Source organism: Cinclus cinclus, chromosome 4 (assembly GCF_963662255.1).
Source record: "Cinclus cinclus chromosome 4, bCinCin1.1, whole genome shotgun sequence".
In the NCBI taxonomy this organism is placed as follows: Eukaryota; Metazoa; Chordata; class Aves; order Passeriformes; family Cinclidae; genus Cinclus; species Cinclus cinclus.
The window spans coordinates 22,274,216-22,293,424 of record NC_085049.1 but is presented as its reverse complement, the minus strand read 5'-3'; the positions used below and the strand labels follow the sequence as shown (position 1 = coordinate 22,293,424).

General features: G+C 39.6%; 1 protein-coding gene across 1 annotated transcript in view; it reads left to right on the top strand.

The window, feature by feature from the left end:
- LOC134043457 (potassium voltage-gated channel subfamily KQT member 1-like) overlaps positions 1–19,209 on the top strand; it is a 408,991-nt gene that overhangs the window by 216,325 nt on the left and 173,457 nt on the right. Inside the window, exons 13-16 of the mRNA XM_062491792.1 lie at positions 5,967–6,042; positions 9,587–9,681; positions 10,675–10,715; positions 17,447–17,508. Of these exons, the coding sequence (XP_062347776.1) occupies positions 5,967–6,042; positions 9,587–9,681; positions 10,675–10,715; positions 17,447–17,508 (274 nt within the window). The remainder of the gene's footprint in view (positions 1–5,966; positions 6,043–9,586; positions 9,682–10,674; positions 10,716–17,446; positions 17,509–19,209) is intronic.

Sequence of the window (19,209 nt, the reverse complement as noted above, 5' to 3'; positions counted from 1 at the left end):
CTGGGACTGTACATGCAGAGGAAGGATTTGCAGTCTGCAGCATTCCTTCACAAACTGAGGCTGTCAGCAGAGCATGGTGAAGCCAAATAGGCCTCCAGGCTGCTCTGTTTTGAGAGAAGCCACTCCTAATTTATTTGTAGCTTTGAGCCAAACACGGGCTTAAAAAGGTTCAGGTAAGGTTATGGTTATAATAGAGATGAGGTAGGTTTAAGGTGGAGTGGTGATTAGGAAGAAAGGGAAAAGTAAAGTTGTGCCAAGATTTTCTGAAATGTTCCCTCAGGTTTCAGTGCAAATAGTATCTTATATAATTTCCATCATGTAAGTGGTGGAAATTCTCCAGAAGTAGCTGTTCTTTACAAGGCTTTGATGAAATATTACAAGACTGGAAACCTCCCATGTTATATTTATGTTGTACTTCTCTGTTGCTCCTGGCTTGGGATGAGCTCTGGAATCAGAATCATCGCCCAACAGTTCCAGGTGTTTGCATGTCAGACTCAAGCTGCAACCTTCTCTTAACTCATGTGGTTTAAAAGGCTTGAGGCATTTGTCTGGCCTGGCTTAGCTGAAGGCAATAATACTTTCATTTATATAGAAGGTGACTTTTTTAAAAAATTGAATATTGCAGCTTCCCTCTGTTTTAAAACCACATTACATTAGCTCCTTTCCCTTGTGATGAGAACCATGTCTCCCCACCACTCCTCTCCAGCAATAGAAGGTTTGCATTGTGTGTGTGATTTCATATGGACCCACTGCTGCATCTGCCTGTGAGAAGCTCTCTAATTTTATCTTCTTTCTGATTTCTCTGTTCCCACTCTTCTTGTCCCTTGCTTTTAGTGCAAATAAGATTTCCTTTAAATTCTAAAAAAAAAAAAATATATATATATATATATATATATCAGCCCATTTGAGATAATTGCACATGGAAAAAAATTAAAAGTCCAGACTAGAAATCAATGTGCTGCCCAGAAACAGAGCTGGAAAGTGAATAATCTTAATCAAATGTGATGGGAAAACAAAAAGGCTGATGGAGGGCTGAGTTCTCAAGTAACTTCTGTACATTTCAGTTGCCATCACTGATCTAGTCACTGATGGTGCTGGCTTAGAAACCAATGCCAAATGGATAGCCCCAGACCAGATGATGCTGTATGTTACTCCGGGCAGGAGTTACCAACCATCCAGTGACCCGTGTTAAAACAGCGTTAGTGTGACTCTGTATGGATGTTCCTGCTAAGCAATCAAAATCTGATAAATGAAAGAGGCTCAGCAGTAACCAAAGTACTGTGAGCATGTATCCTCAAACCAGTTTTGCAAATTGGGACAGAGAGCTATAATTGACCTTGCTGAAGTGGCCTTTATTTTCCACAGCTCATGATGTTACACTGAATAACTCCTCTAATTCATGACACCTGAATAAACGTCAGGAAAACCAGTCTGGAATGCACGTTCCACTATCTGCAGCCACCCTGCAGGCCAGCCTGGGCAAAGTCCCTTCTCTGATCCCTACCCTGAAGTTAACTGTAATGATTAAAAAATGCTGCTGGACTGAAAATGCATCCCACTGATAACAGGCTTGTTTGGAGACTTGAGATGTACCTCAGCATGGCCTGCAATAGTTGTAACTCTGCCTGGCTTTAGGGTCCATTTAGGTATCTTTTTTCACTTCAAATATTCTCTGACTGCTCCAAAGCACATTAGGCTGGAAGTTATCAGACTCCCTACAGAAGAAGAAAAGGAGTACATTCTGAACTGTTCAACACTAGCTTTTAAAAAACAGAATGCTGTATCAAAGAAAGATTATAAAAACATCCCTGCGGGATAATTTTTACAGTTGCTTTGGATTTCATCATCTCTATTTTCTCCTCTAGTTCAATTATTTCCAACAAAAAAGAAAATGTTTGACTTCTTTGGCTTCAGCTACAGCCTTCCTGCCATTAAAAAAAATAATAAAAAAATAAAGGCAGTCTTAAATACATCCAAGTGTTTTAGCTGAAAGTGATGCCTTTCAGTGCTGAGCAGAGGAGCAAACTCAGGCTGCAGTGGCCCTTGGGCAGCCTTTCCCACCAGGCTCTGCACCCACACAGGCACAGCCAGAACCTGCACAGGGGAGAGTGAGCCAGCCAGGAGGGGTCCCCTTCCCCAGCCCTTCCAGAGTAGCTGCCAAGTGATCCTGAGCATCCCATCAGGGTGGGGACTCTGTGAACATCCATGATCCAGGACCACCACCCGCTTCCCTTCCTCCCTGCCCTACCACAGCAACAGCCTAGGAGCCAAACTAGGAACAACTCATAATTAAGGATAGTTTTGAGCCCTTTAAAAATTGAGCATCCTGCTGAGAAATCCTTGAGCAGAGAAAAGAGGTAAGGAACACACACTGCCTTGGGTCCTATTGAAGACAGTTAGAGATGATGTCAGTACCATTTATGGATCCAAAGATATGTTATTTCAGTAGACATTTCATGGTATCCATTATAGTTACAGATGTTCCAAGCTTCAATTATTAATTTATGTGCTCATAACTTTCCCAAAGACAGATCACTTCTGTTCAAATATCATTATGTTCTCCTTTACAAAGCATTTTAAGGGAGTGTTTTGACAAAACGTTATTTCCTGTTGTTTAGATTAAAAAATGGAAAAGCGTGGAATTGTGTGTCAATAAAGCTCTAATTATATTCTTTTGAGCGTAACATACAGAAAAAACAACCCACCCAGTACTAACCATACACCCCATCTCAGAGTGCTCTCCATCCCTATGAGGAGAGCTTAAACTTTGGTTTCTGCGTAGATTTTTAAAAATAACTAGATTTTTAATGTGCTGGAAAGTACCTCCTTGTGTGTGTGTGTGTGTGTGTGTGTGTGTGTGTGTGTGTGTGTGTGTGTGTGTGTGTGGCACTGCCCTCTGGTGCACAGAGGCAGGAGAGTTTGGCTGTTCTGTAGGGGCAGAGCTGTGGGCATCCACCCACTCCCGCTCCTGCTTAGAGCAAGTGCTCAGGTCCTGCTGTTTGGGAGCCAAGCTATGAAAGGAGTTAAATCCTCACCCCCGAGGGAGTTAGAAACCACAGACCCTGTGTAGATCTGTCCCTTTCTGTATTGTTTCCATAGAAAAGGCCACATGGGAAGAGTGTGCAAATGTGGTGTCCTTCACACCCCCCTCAGGCTGTTGTCTCATCAGCTGCTCATCTTAAAATATCTTGGAGATTTGCTGTGGTGCTGTGCTCCTACAGAGCACTACCAAAGCAGGGCCCAGAGCGTCTCTGTCCATTTGTTCTCTTCTGGTGGATATTTCTGGCGTGTGACAGATCGACACCTTCAAGGCTGAAAGAGTTTTGCCCAGTCCAGGAGTTTGGGATAAAATATAAGGTTTAGTATGTTGAGCTACATTCTGAGATAAATGTAACCTGCTCAGTAGCAGCTGTAATTATCCATTGTGGACACTAGTGGTCAGAAACCTTGAAAGACAGCTAAAATCTCAAAAAACATGTTTAGGATCACAGCCATGCCACCCCAACCCCCCCACCAGGAGGATAGCTTGCTGTACAGAGCAGGAATTTATTTCCTCTGGAGCTGCTGTGCTCCCTGGAGATTTGTTGGGGCAGTTAAGATGACTTATCCATATATCTCAGTCTATGGATTTGTACCTTTTCACGCAATTTTTTCCATCAAAGTCAAGTTTCAGACATTTCTGACTCTCAGTTTAACACTACTAACCATCAAATCCAAGCAGTCACTTCTATTTCAGAGTGTTCTCCCAATGAGATTGGTATGAATTTTTCCAGCTGGAACATAATGATATCAAGTGCTCTGGAATGATAGTTGGGTGACCTTCTTAGCTATATTTCACAAATAAATGAATTTTCTCTCTAAAAAATGAGGGCTGTTCAGCTGTTCGTCAAGTACCAAGAGTTCAATCTCATGGTTTTGAAAACTTAAGCTTGACAACACACTGGAAAAGGTTCTGTAGCCCTGCTTTCTGCTGAAGGAGGGGAACTGGGATGAAACTACTGCCTTGGTTTGGTTCTATCTCTGACTTCTTTAAACTTGTCTATTTAAGCCTGTTTACACTGTGCCTGAAACATCTCATATGGATTGGTCTAATAAAAACACCCTCAAGTATATCTATATATGAAGTTTCACATCATTTACTTCTAGGGGATAATTTCAAGTTTTTATCTTAACATAAGTTTTATGCTACACAAGGGAGGTAAACTAACCCCTAAACCTTAAACTGCGATTCTTTTCTGGTTATTAAAAAAAAAGTAGTTGTAGGGGCTGACAAAGATTTCTCTATCAATTCTGTGCCATTTGCAAGCAGAATGTCATCTCTGTTCTAGTCAGCAGCCACAGGAGCTCAGCTGGGACCCTGAATGTCAAGTTGAGCCTTTTTTCACCATAATAAAGGTCCTGCAGGCTAAACTGCTGCTAGCTCATCAGTGACACTTCTGAAATCCCTTTGATGGGCTTACACAAATGCAAAAATTCCTCCTCAGCAGTGCTGCTGATGGTGTATAACAAAGGTGGTTCTTCAGTCATGCTCACCCTGCTTTATCTTCTGTGTGCTTGCATGTGTGAGTTTATTTATGTGGACATGTGCTTGGATATACACAGATAAATGAAATATGGGCATATAAGCAGGACAGACACCTAGTGCGTTTATTTGATGTTCTTCTGGGACCTGAAGTGCAAAGAGCAAGAAAAAGCTACTGAAGGCTTATTTTAAAAGCCTGTGACTGTGGCATCTTCACCCAATCAGAAGCTCTCAGGCACAGAGTGGGATTATTTGGGTACAGGGCCAGGAATTGGACGTGATGATCCTGATGGGTCCCTTCCAGCTCAGACTATTCTATGATTCTATGATAAGCAGTATTTTCCCCAAAGAATAATTATAAAAATTAATCAGTATGCTATTTTTTTTAAACACAGTCCCTTCTTGTTTAGCCTTTATTTCCTTCACTTTGAAATAATCCACTGTAACCTTTCCACTTTTTGAAGACTTTGTCTCTAAACTGTGGCACCCAAGTAAAGTGGTCAAGCCAATACTTCCTTTTCTCCAGCCAGATGCACTGGGAAGAGAAAGCAGGCTGTGTTTTCAGGAGACTTTTGCTGGAAAGCTTTCCTGAGACTATCATCACATGTCAAGGATGATGTCCATATAGAACAGAGATTTCCCAACTATACAGCTTCCTTGGAAACTTTTTTTTTTTTCACTTATTTTGAATTAATTAAGGAGTTCATGGGGAAGGAGTCAGTCCTTAAAGAAAATACTCATTCTTACAATTACCATTACAAATATCATTCTTACAATTCCTGTTTCCTGTCTACCCTGCCAAAATTCACTATAAAGAAGAGGTGTGGTAATTAACTGCCTGCCAAGTGGCAGAATTAATGTTCTACAAATGCAGGACCCTCTAGGTGAAGTGATACAGCTGAGTTATAAAATGTCCCATTCTGTATTTGACTACCAGCAAGACATACATACTTGTGCTGAGAGGATGTGTTGTGTTCATTTGTATTTACTTGTTTTTAAGATGCTTTGATTTTTATTTTCTTTGAAGTACTTTTTAAAGGACTTAATTTCTGTGCAATAGAACTTATGGGCAAACACTCAGTAAATTCAAAATAAGGAATGCACTCATGGTTCTAAAAACATTTTACATTCTTCAAACTGATGCCAGTTGCGTGCATTGACAGTAATCCTGTCTAATCCCTTCCACATGTGTTATCTTTGTACACCTGCTTTCATTGTCTCACTTATCAGTTTTGAATACTTAGAAGAACAATTTTCAGGAAGGCAAAGAAGCAGAACAAAGCATCCATGCACTCACAGCTTTGTTACGCTGCAGTTTTGCGTTGTAAAAATAAAACACCTTTGTAGATTTCGGTGCTTGGAGTCAGCATCTTCCATTAAGACATTTTTTCCTCCCTCCCGCCCCCCAGAGCTGATGTCTGTCTGTTTTTGTGCTCCTTGGCAGACTGACTGAAGCACACAGAACAGCTGTGAAAGTCATCAGGAGAATGCAGTACTTTGTGGCCAGAAGGAAATTTCAGGTAAGCAGAAGGATTAATCACAAGTGCATCTCTTGAGCTTGAGTGACACTGAAGGTGCTCTCAGAGTTGACTTGTTTTGGTGAATATGCTCATAATAAGTCAAAGGTATTTTTGAGGTTCTTGGGCTCACACCTTTTGTGGATTTTTTTAATGGTGTGGGCAAAATTATCAGTGAACGATGAATGTAATATGCTACAAACCACTGACTTTGTGGAGTCAGCATAGTTAATTTTTTACTTCTCTTTTTATACTGCACTTGTTTTTCGGGGGTTCTGTTTGTTTAACTATACTGACCAATACTTACCTATCCCCTAGCAGAAGTGAAGAAAGCACTGGTGTTAGGGTCAAAAACCCTCTGTCAGGGTGTCAGCAAAAGTACTGATCATAACAAGAATGATATCAATCATCTGATCAATTAGGGAATGTTCAGTCCCCTGCTGTGTATGGCTGACAGACCAATAGGCTTCACTGATGAGTACTGTGGGTGCAAAGTTGCTTTCAGAAGTGTGACCCATGTTTCCAAATGGATTTCCCAGAAAGGGATCTCATAGGACATATTTTATAAAATTGTGGAGAATCTGCCTTCTGGAAATTTGCTGTCATTATGAAGTGTTCAGTTAATTTTCTCAATCAAGTTGCAAAGTGCTCAAAGTGCTGCTTTGAAAATACTGTTTAGTTTTGCCTGTTTAGTGAGACTTATAATAAAACTTGTTTGGAATATGATCCTGATATCAAAATTATCATCATCCATGGGCTGGAAATGCCATGGAAATGAAAAATTATCTTCTGGACTGATTTTCAAAGCCCTCATCATTTCCATCTCAAGGTTCATGCTTTTTTTTTTGTCCAAGAGGATCCACTGCAAGTTAATGGCCTTTCATAATCCTTTTGAAGAGGTTTTTAAAAAAATATAAATCAAAAAGCTACATTTCAGGGAAGTTTGATTAGAGCTGAACACTTCAATGCAAGGGATAGAAGCCTGAGATAAGATCCCAGCACTAAGAAGACTCTAAATTAGGGCAGAGAGAACATCTTGTATATTTCCTAATCCCATGCAGATGTGTATCTTCAGATAACTCTGCCTTTCGAAAGAAGACTGGGAGAAGTCAGGTTGTTAAACTCAGCAAAAAACAGGAGAGCCAGATTCTATTGTAAATATACCAGATAGATAAACACTATAGGAAATTTTTAAAACGTAAAATAGAAACACCAATTCTGTAAAACAAAATCAGTTTATAAATTAGTTAGATTAAAAATTAGGATACTTCACACCACCAGAGACATCATATTCTAGAGCTATCAGCCAGTAGCAGTCATGCCAAACCCTGAAAACTGAATTTCATCAATCTATGGAGAGAATTTTATGAGCTAGTGACAAGGCAGAAGAAGGAATAATCTTTTGTTTCTTCTTTTCTTGGGGCCATGAAATACAGTTTATAGGACTCCCATGCTAATTAGATTTTGGAAGTTCAAAGCTGGGTAATGTTATTTTTGCATTCTGAATGTGGAATACTGAGCTCAAATGATCGGGATTTGGGATTATGAACAGAATGAAAGTCAAAGGAGTTGTTCAAGTGTTGCATCTACCACACTTCTCTGGAAGCCCATTACCTCCTGGCTTCAGTTGTACCATTCTAGCATTTCCTAATAAAAACATAACAGGGGATTGTGCCAAAGTTTGGCAGGACTTAAGATGCCCAGATCTAAAGCTTTATGGAAAAAGAGGAGGGGGAAATAGTGAAAACTGGAGGGATATTTTAACTCAGCTTCAGAGAGGACTCAGGCAGATTGCAGTGTCCAGCACTTTTCAACTGAAGGATTCTGAGCTGATGGTTTGGTAAAAGGGGTAACAGACAGAGGACTTCTTTTGAGGGGGAAAATAAATTTCACTGGGAATGAGCAGAATTAATTATGCACACAGTAGCCCATGGGGGAGAGGGGAGGGGAAGACTCCCCAGCACATCCAGGCTCTGCACCGTGCATGGTGTTTAAATAGAGAGTGTCCAAAGGAAAGGACACGGGATTTAGCCAAAATGCTCTCCAGGCACCCCCACTAGTCCATCTAAAGAGTGATACTGGCACTGCTTCTCGGGGTGAAGACAAAAGGCTGCTTTTCTGGCCAGAAATAGTGATGTGTCAGCGTCTGCAAAATGTGGAGCTGGGGAAGGGGGAGAGAGAAAAAACCATCCAAAAACCAAACGATAAGCTGAAAGTTGAAACCTCCCTCCCCTGCAAAGCGTCTCTTCCCAAATGCACTCAAATGCACTCACACACACCTCCAAAGCCACGACTATTCTGAAAGTATTGGTGCAGGTAAATTCTGAGTGCAGGGAAGGCATTTTGTCACAAAGAGCTCTTGCTTCCTTCATTCATTTCACAGGATTTGTTTCCATTCCAGTTCCATGCTTTCATTTGAAATTTCTAGGATTGTGTGGCTGCCTTCCAAGCATGACTCCAGCACATACTGTAGGTGTTCAATGCATGTGTGCAGTGGTGCATGCTAATGACTCTGGCTGAGGCTGTGACAGAGTGCAAACAGACAACAAGATGACTAATGAGCTGTTTTCAGTAATTTCCAATTACTAGATTTGCAGTTTACCTTTGCTTTTTCTCCCTCCCCCCTCTCCCCCACCGCCTTCCTTTCTTGAGTCAGATCCAAAAAGGAGACATCTTGCCCCACATTTCCCATAAGGGTTCTCAAAATGCTGGTCTTTCCTACAGGCCATGATTTGCATTTATACATACACACACACATTGATTTCACTTGCTAAAATTTCACCATGCTACACTTTTTATAACCACATCACTTTCTGCAAATTCTCTAGACTTGTTTCAAAATTTGGCTGCAGTAGTTGCAGCAAGAAACCAAAGCTTGGCAGAAGCATGTGGATTCTCATTAGGATAGGAATACAGCTGGGCAGGTGGCAGTTTATTAACTCTCCTGCATTTTTTTATCTATCCTTTTTTATTTTAATTACACTTTTTTTCCTGATCTCAAAGGTCTCACAAAAGACAGAGGAGCACAAACAAAACCTACACGCGGCTGCCTCCTGACTTATGAAGAGCATCTGTCCTCCCTGCTCCTCAAGCAGCAATATTTCTGTCACCAGACATCTTTGGTCTTCAGAGACATTTGATTCTGGGTCCAAGTGGTCTGAGTTGAGCCAATCCCTGGGGTTCAGTCCCCTGACATTACGATTAACACATAGCTTTGGAATGAGCAAGGAGACACCGCACACAGGAGTCCCAGATAAATTATCCATCTTGGGTTCATGTTTTCCAAATCCACTGTGAAGGGCTAATATTTTGCTCAGTATGGAGTAACATGAAGACATGACTCTGACAGTAATGGGAATCATTTGGCTCTGTCTCCACAACAAATATTCACTCCCAAAACGGCTGCATATTTTTTTATTCATTGCAACTGTTGCAAAACGGTAGGCAAATAGGCTCATAAAAAAAAATAGAATGAAGGCCTGTCTGAAACAGAAATCCAGTTTGGTCAATACTCACCTTTCAATGTGCTGCCTGCCTCTTTTCCCAGCAAGCTCGGAAGCCGTATGACGTCCGTGACGTGATTGAGCAGTACTCCCAAGGACACCTCAACATGATGGTTCGCATAAAAGAACTTCAAAGACGGTAGGCCCTGTCTACCTCATGAAATATCTGATTTCCCCAGTGCCAGCTGGCTTTAGGAGAGATGTGTACTTAATGAACAGTAATTGTCCAAAATTGCAAGCACAACAGGGAGTACAATATCTGGAGGATTTAACTTGGAGCCATTTTTAACCCTTTTTATCACCAAGTTTACAATTACCCTTTATTCTCCTCTCCTTTTTCTCCAAGTGGAATTAAAAGAAATGAAGGTGCATGCTGTGAAGTTTATAGTGTGATCCAAGCTTTTCTGTCCTCTTCTTAGAAAAGGAAAACTTTTCAAGTAATGATTTACCTTTCTGTTTCCACTCTGCAGTTCAACACAACTGAGAGAAATCTGTTTCGCTTGTGCTGCACTGTCTGGAACTCTTCCCTGCCCGCATTCCTCCATGCACATGCTTTCTCCAAGTTTGGGGTTTGCAGCTGAAATATTTTGCCACAAAACTATTCTCTTCTGTTTCAGCACAAAGTGCTTTTCTCTTTACAAATTAATGCTGTGGACTGGGACACCAGAATGAACTCCCGTAGCCCTTAAATGAAATGAAAAAAAAAAATCCTATTGAATGGAATCTACTGTGTCAACATATATAGATATTAAATCCACCTGCATGAGGCTCCAGGAATAGTTGCAAATGTTATTAAGAAATCATTCTGTTTGTATAGACTTTGTTATTAGATTACATAGGACACAGGAAAACTATGTTTTAGTTACAACTTGAAAGTCTGAGAAATATTAGTAGTCACGAAAATAACAATAATAATAATAATAATAATATGGTTTGATTTTGGAGGAAAAATTCTTAAAGAGCTAAACTGCTGACTGTGTGCAGAAAGTCATGCTAGTCTCATGTTTTTGCTTGTTTTGGTTTGGGTTTAGAGCTACTTTAAATTTTCGTGTAAATTATGCTCCCGTGCTTAGCAACAGAGCTTAAGTTGCTTGGTAATTGGTCTGCTTGTAATTTTCTGTTTGCTTCTCAGGTTGGACCAATCCTTGGGAAAGCCAGGTCTTTTCCTCCCAGGTATGGTGACTGCATTTTATGCAAAATTATTATCTTAATAACTTTGGGAAAATACCCTTGGCTACAGTAATGTGGATTCATAATTCAGCCAATTATACATGCATGTAATTCTGTTAACAAGCCCTGGAATGCCTGTGTCAAGGTAAATACATTTCATTCAGGTGATAGTGGAGTAAATGGAAATTAAGAATAAATGTTAAAATGTGAATTAGAATATGATGAGATGAAAATATCCTGAGGGAAATTCTTCTACAAGAATAGTCTTTCTAAATCTTTTGGGCTGGGTTTACAATATATATTGACTTTACTTAAAAAGGTTTCTTCTATCCTGAACTCATGTCCCATATTCCCAAGTGACTTGGAGCACAAGTCAGGGTGGCAAAGTAATTTCAGAGCCTCTAAAAACTGGCATATTTTCAGTGGTTAATATTATCAGAACAAGGAATATCATTCAAAACACATTTTCAACATCTGATTCCTGCAGAAGGCTCGATAGTACAATCCTTTTTCCCTGTTGCTGGTTTTGGACCACAGGAAAAGAATCTGTCAGCTTGAATACTTCTATAAATATTTATGCATGGGAATTCATTCCACAATGTGCAAGCTAAATTTATGGAAAAAACTTCCTTTACCTCCAAGAATGTATTATTTTATTTCAAGTAAGCATTACCAAACTGGAACTGCAATTTGTGCTTGAAAAGACCAGTGTTAGACACACTTTTTATCAAGCAGTTTCTGGTCTCAGAGGAGGTAAATAATTAGAAGCTCATTGTAAAATAATGTTCTGAGAGGTTCAAGAACCTGAAGTTGTTCAGGAAGTTTGATCTCACCAAATCTTGAGTCAAAATGGTCATGGAAACCACCAGGAAAGTTTTAGGCGGGCCTGTGGCTTTGAACAAGTGTTGGAAAGAATCTAAAGTATCAAGAAACTGACTGGGAAAGGTAGAATGGTGGTTAGGGATGCAGAAGCTGATGAGCTCAGTTAAGGGCTTGCAAAAGCCATAAGTTATTTTATCTAGCAGTTATTTTATCTAAACCCTCCACAAATCCAAAAATAAGATAAGTGGTTCCAGTGGAATGGTCTGCAGAACTAAACCTAGAGTTACTTTGCAACACTCCTGGTGTTACCCAACACACCTTTACTCCCAGGGTTTTCCAAGTGGTGAACAGTGAAGACTGGGTGCAGTATTTATTTGTCTGTTTGGGATAAAAGTAGACATTTGTACTATCCTGCTCTAGAAAAAGGGTTTCTCTCAGAATGCATGGCTTATTCTATACTGAACAAGGATTTTTGATATAATACTTTTTCAGACCTTGCTAAAATTCTCACTTTTAACAATATGGATGTTTCCCTCAGACTGTGTTATTTTTGTGCTGATGACAAGCAAAAAAATAAATGACAATGCAAAGAAAATTAAACTGCCAAGGAGAAAAACATGAAAAGAATTTTCCTTTCCAGCTCCTTTTATTTTTTTCCCATTTTATTATACTCCCATTCAAAGAAACTTAAGGTCTGATTCCAAGCCTGTTGAAATGAAAGGGAATCTTTCCAGTGACCTCAACGGGGCTTGGATCATTTTTTTTTTATTGGAAGCCTGTTGCGGACTTTGATAATACTATATAAAAATAATTGCAGCCTGTCTATAGCCTTTCAAAAGTGAATGATGTCATAAAAGACCCAGAATCTGAATTCACTGGAAGCATTTATTGTTATTTTTCAAGTTAGTTTCTCTGAGATTAAAAAGCACTAAAAGCTGTGTTAAAACAAGATAAGGATATGAGAAGAGAATAGAAGCCATGCTGGGTCAGAGCAGTCCTGACTCTGATGGAGCCAAGAGCAAGGTGCTTTGGGAAATGTTTAAAAAAAGCCTCCAACCTTCCTGTCAGCTTTCAGCCCATTACACATCAGAGGCTTCCTGACAAGGTTGAAGTGTATTTAGTGTCCAAATGTTTTGTCATCAACAAACTTGCCTAATTATCCCTTTAAACTTACATCTGCCATATTTTGTACAAAGAATTCTCCTAATTCCACCTTCACATGTGCATACTGTGAAGAATTCTCCCTTTTTGCTTGTTTTGATCTTGGCATCTCCTCCCTTTCTTTGAAACTCCTACAAGCAGGAGTGGATTTAAAAACACTAAGATAATGAATCAACTTTCAAAGGACCTGGACCCTACTTTTATGAGTATATTCAGAAGACTCTTTCTGAGTTTCATTGGAAGCCTGTCCCAGTGTTCCAGGGGACACAATTTTGTCAGATGAAACAGATTCCTGTCATAATAAACATATGCCTTAATAATGGAAGGTGTTAATGTGGACACAAAGAGCATATTAATTGAATTTATGGAAGCAACAAAATAGACACATACAGTGATACAAAGCAAGAGTGTCATACTTCACCTTCACTACCCACGATGGAATTAACTGTTTTTCAATGAAATTTTTGAGGCTTACTATAGTTTTCAGGGGCAAAGGTGAAGAATAATGCCAAGGTAAAACAAAAGGTCCAGTGTTTGGTTTCAAAAAAGTACACAAAAAGCTGATGTTTATCTGCAATTTATCTGAATCTCTTGGTTCTGCATGACACGGGTGGGAATGCCTGAAGAAAAGGGGTTTCTTGCAAAATTTTGACAGTTCCATTGTTAGCTTTTTTCCTCCATTAAGTACCACTTAAACTTTCTGATACTTTGTCCTTCCCATCTGTTAAGAAGAAATTGGTCACTGTATTTTTAAAGCCTAATAAATATGCTCAGCTTAAATTTTATCTTTTTAAAGTCAATTTATATTTGAAATGAGAGATACCCATATTTCTGCAGGAACTGATTTATCCCACCCCTCCTAGAGATGAAAATATTTTGGCAGTTTACTTTTTAGGCTGTCCAAAGGAAATCACAAGTGCCTCATCTAGGACTATGCCTTACCTTTTTTTAATTTCTTCTGCCAACCAGCTGTAAAGGGCTCTGACTGACAAGAAAAGAGACTCCCAACTAAAAGTCACCATGACTGAGGGAACTTTGTTATTTGCTGGTTTATGGGTGCAAAAAGGCAATCCTGACCTTCTTTTTCAGCAGCATACACAATTTACAAACCCAAGAATCCAGATCTTGCCATAAGCTCATCACAATTGTCCCTACATGGAGCTTTGGCAGAACTGAAGCAAACACAGGTCCAGAAGGCTGCATTTGCAACGAGTTAGCCAAAAGAAGGCAGTAGTGTCTTCTGGGCTGTTCTGCTTTCTCAGAGACCATTTCCAAAGGTTCTGAGATTTCTTCAGCAATCTGGAATATCTGGTAAAATTCCTCATTTTCTGCTTGAAAGAGACTGATGGCTTTCAGATAAATTTGAATATTTTTGAATTAGCGCCCCTCTAACTGTGTAAAAAATCAAGGAAGGACTCTTGCTCTATAAAGCAGAGTCATTTCCAGCTTTTACCATTTTCAGACCATCTCTCTGCTATTCATTCACTGTCCTAAAGGTCCTCATAAATACTTTTCCCTAACCAAAGGAAAAAAAAAAATGCTCTTTAAAGTTTGGTATATTCTGATGAGATGGAGCACACTAACTGTGTGAGAAAATAAGATTATTGTGCCATTCCTCATTTGATTTGCTTTCTTCCCCCTGCTCATATCAGTATATGTTATTTATATCATCCACCTGGAGAAAGAGTTATCATCTCCTGAAATGGTGTGAAGCCAACCTAAAAGTGTTTGGGGTTTTTTTTGTTGGGTTTTTTGTTTTGTTTTGTTTTGTTTTGTTTTGTTTTGTTGTTGGCTTGGTTTGGTTTTTATTTTTACAAGAGGCACATCTTGTTCTTCACTAGCAAAAGAGATGGGCCTGCTTTGTGAAAATATTAGGAAATTAATATAGAATTGAAAGCAGAATAATATGTATACTCAGGAAGGCAAAGACTTCCAGGGAAGAAATGTCCATATTAATAAATATATTTTATTACTATAGATATATATTAACAACTATTCAGTCTCCTAAATTAGAGTGCCTATTGCTTATTTATTAGTGTTTTCTCTGATTCCAATCTCAGTATATAAAATAATGAGTTTGTATCATACCAACCATGTGATACAAGATGTTTTCATTTTTTTTTTTTTGTTTCTGAGTTAAAATTTTCCATATATATTCCATATTTATTTTCAACCAGTTATAAGTAATTGTGCTTCCTTTCATCATGGTAATGCCATGTATCCTTTGTCTCTGTGCCTTTCATGTAAGTGTTACAGGACTGCTTAGCTGATCCCCATTTTAGTGCAGCCCAACAAAAGAGTAAAAACTCAGTATTAAAAGGAAGTTATTTTGGATTACTAAGCAAAGACTAGAGAAACATAGGCATTTCAGATTTATAGCTGGCCATGAAATCTTTTCAACTCTGCAAAAACAAACAATCTAGTGATTTAGGAAGTCTAAAATGATCTGTCTATCGAGAGAGAAACATAAACATGAGATAGAAATCACCCATACTGGATCCACTTTATCTGAACTTGTGCCCCCTTCCTTACCCCAATGTTTGGTGGATTGTGCACACACCACGTTTGCTTTTAAAGATGGTCTGTATTAGAAGGAAATGCTTGTAAATTAGGGCTGGATGCTGCTCCCCATGGAGGCTGATAAGGAATTGGGGAAGACCACAGCATTTTGTGACTTTACACGGCCTGTAACCCAGCAAAGGACTACATGAGACACAGCACCCTCCATCTGCATCGTCCCTTCCACTTCTGATTTTCCATATCTTAGAGCAGTGCCACATGCCACAATACACCTTCTTAATGCTTATCTGCTCCCTATTTTCTTTTCTGTTCCACAAGCTTTCAGGAATAACTAAATAGGAAACACTATTAACTTGGGATGGGATGTCTTGGTGATTATCTGAAGGATGGAATTAGAGCTGGTGAGGAAATTATTATTTTATTAAAGGTTTTTGAAATACTTCTTCAAGTTTGGGGCATATTTTGGGATTAGACCTAAGCAAAAACACTACCTGCCCACTGCTGTTCAAACCACATCTCAATTTAGAAATCCTTAAAGTTATACTTCTTTTCTGATATATATTTTGACAGATGTGTCTACAGATTTACCAACTAGGAAGTAGACAGCTGAGCAAACTATTTCATTTTAGGAAGAGATGAATACAAAGATAAATTTGAGCCTCAGCCACTTTTTAAGAAGTTTCTGAGATTTTGAACAATGAATAATCCGCATGTATGAGCCAAGCTGTGCCATTTACTGTCTGTCCCACATTTTCTTTCCTGACTTTATTTGCTCTTGCAGGATCTCTGGGGCAACACTTCTCTTTTCTAAGCCTACAGAAAGCTGCCAAGGGTGCAGAACCTTTTAAAGGTTCTGGGCGGTGTGTGGAGGAGAGGGAAAGCACAAAGTGCTCTTGTCAGTATTGCTTTTGCTAGTCTTCCTCTGGGGTCGTGGTGCATGTAGCACAAGTTGCCTTGAGGTGAACTTTGCTGCAAACAGATCACTAAACATATCCCATTAGCATATACAAATGGTAAAGCAAGTACGACTCCCTGAGAAATCCAGGAACATGATGAGCACGCACAGGCACTCACTGTGAATTCTGACACTGTAAATTCATATCTCAGCCTTGCTCATGCCCTGGGCAAAATTGACTTAGATAGCTTTAAAAACCAGACCTTAATCACTCATGAAAATGCAGCAGTGCATGAAAAAATCCAGGAGTAATTACTCCAGGCATCGGAAATGTACTTTAGTTGAGAAAAACATCCAACTTCCATTGGCATCAGCTTGTAAGTTATTTCAGTATCAGGGTGTGGCTTTTAACTTGTGAATGTCATCTCCCAGCTCAGAGTATGTGTGGGTTTGTGCTTCACTCCCTGTGCAATAACACCCTCAAACTATGGCATTCCTTAGCAATAGGTCCCGTGAACAAAATAGATCGACCCCATTTCCCACCGTTTTCACCCTTGGCTCCCAATCCCACTATTTGCAGTGGAATGTGTAACTGGGCTGTACTAACCAGGCCTCATAAAGAGTAGGAGGGAAAATGAGGATGCAAGAGCTTTTCCCAGTGTCGCTCCTTTGGAGAGAGGACATGGATGGGATGGATGGGATGGATGGGATGGATGGATGGATGGATGGATGGATGGATGGATGGATGGATGGGTGGGTGGGTGGGTGGATGGATGGATGGATGGATGGATGGATGGATGGATGGATGGATGGATTTATACACAGATGGATCAATCTCTGCCATTCCAGCCCTTGAACCCCTGGTTAGTGCTGCCTCCTAGACCTGCAAACTCAGTTGAAAACTATTCTGATTTCTTTATGTATAGCAAGTTTACCTTGCTCAGGCCAGTGATACTCAAAACTGGAGGCATGCCCAGGTACCCTGCCCATTCCATCTAAATACATGCAGATCACTGAGATAATTAAACAGCAAGACAATGTTACTCCGGACTCCATCTACAGCCCTTCATGCCCACTTACTACCTCTACCAAGGTCCAAGTTGCCCTTTAGACTAACTTAATCTTGTCAGTCTGAAAAACTAATTCCTTTCTCTCCAGCCACTCTCTTTCACTTCTGTTCCATTCTTTCTTGTTATGTTCATGTATTTTATGCTACCCTACTATTACCAGCTTTTTTTTTTTGCTGTTTTCTTGCTTTAAATACCATAGATATAATTCATAGTTTGAATTTATTCTCCACCTAATGAATGTCCCATTTTTATTCTTCTTTCTTTAGAAAAAGGGGTAGACAAAGGATACTACAGTATAGGAGCCAGACTGATCCGGCTGGAGGATAAGGTAAGTGCATGAAAGCTTGCTTTTTTTTTTTTTCTGAGCAATGATATCTGATCTAGAGACCTGCAAGATAGTATCTTGGCATGATTTACTTTAGAATTACAGGGCTCCATAATAATGAATAATATCCTAATTTTTGCGAGGGAATTGTTGAAGTATCATATGTATGTTGTTCAGCATTAACCATTTACCTGCTATGCTGGTTCTTGATTGTAAAAGGAGCTGCTTTCATGTTGAAGTCAAACTACACACCTTGTACTGTGAATTGGCTGGTGTTTGTCATACAAGAATTAGTGAATTAAACAGAAATGTTAGTGTCAGGAATCTTTGTGAATAGCAACAGTTGGCATCTCAGTTACAAATCCTGAGATTCTTTCATGTTTACTGCATTTTTTCCCCCTGTGCAGTTACCTTTGCACATTTTCTGCCCCTCCCTCAATGTCTTTTCTCCAGGAATATGTTCATCTCTGTTATTAATTAGAGTTACTTAGCAGTGTGCCCCAAGGCCAAAGCTCAGTGAGGCTCTATTGTCTCAGACCTCTTCCAAACATCCTCCAGAGCTTTTTCCACTCAAGTGATAACAAAAATATACGTTTGCTCAAAACTCAGACTCTATTTCTCGAACAGTGTTTTAGTCACCTCTCTTACCTACCTCTAAAAGTTGGTGTCCTTCCAGCGGGGTACTTTGTGTGGGCAGGAGCAGCACAGTGGCTGCTGTGGGGGGTGTGATGATGCTGAGACAAAAGGCCATTTGAATTTGGCATATCCAGTGCCTATTTGTTTCCTTGTCTCACTCAGATTTGTCATGCAAATTCTCTTTTCACTTTTTTCTGGGGAAGTGAGGCAAGAAGGAAAGAGGAAGGAAACTTCTCATAATTCTTAAGAACTGTGCATCTTGCCAAAAAGCAGAAATTGAAATTAAACTAATACAATCGCTTGCTTAATTTTTAATGGTCATTGCTAGGACAACATCAGAAATACGTGACAATGCATTGTCAAAGGATGGATTTTCTTTGATTTTTGGCTTTCTTGCAGTGTCAGAGAATCAGCCTCACAGATAAAGACATTATCTGAGCTAACCTTTAAAGTGGATTGGTCCCTTGTGCAGCCATTCAAAGTGAAAATGGCTTTCATTCAGATTGCCTTACTCACTTTGAAAGAGATAAATTGCTCTCAGGACTCTGTATATTCTGTAAATTCATACCACAGCTTCATTCGGATTTCTTGAATGCACATATAAAGAGAAATTCCCAATACAGATTGAAAATGTAGCAATAAAAGTATCTGTGATAATAGTTGAAGTGCTTTGAGTGAGAAATACTGCTGGTATTGTAAATACCTCTGGAAGCAGCAGTTCATGGTCTCCTGACTGCTTCATATTTATGAAGAAGAGAGGTGAGAAAGTTTTTAGTGTGTCTGGCCTTGGTCCAGCTTTAGCACAATGTGCTGTGGATTTGATAAATTTTGTTTGAAAGCCTGACTTAGAGTGCTGCAGAGGCATCTTGGTAAAAGATGAAGAATATTACAGGAGATGCAGGAAATGCTGCTGTGACTGATCTCTGTTGCAGGTACCTGCTTGTGTTCTGCCCTTAATTTAGGCATGATCCAAATAAAGTCAGTGCAAGCTCAAGCTGTTAGTGGGCAAGACCAAGCTGCTCTTTTGTTTGAAGAATTAAACTTTAAATTCTTCATGGGAACTGGTGA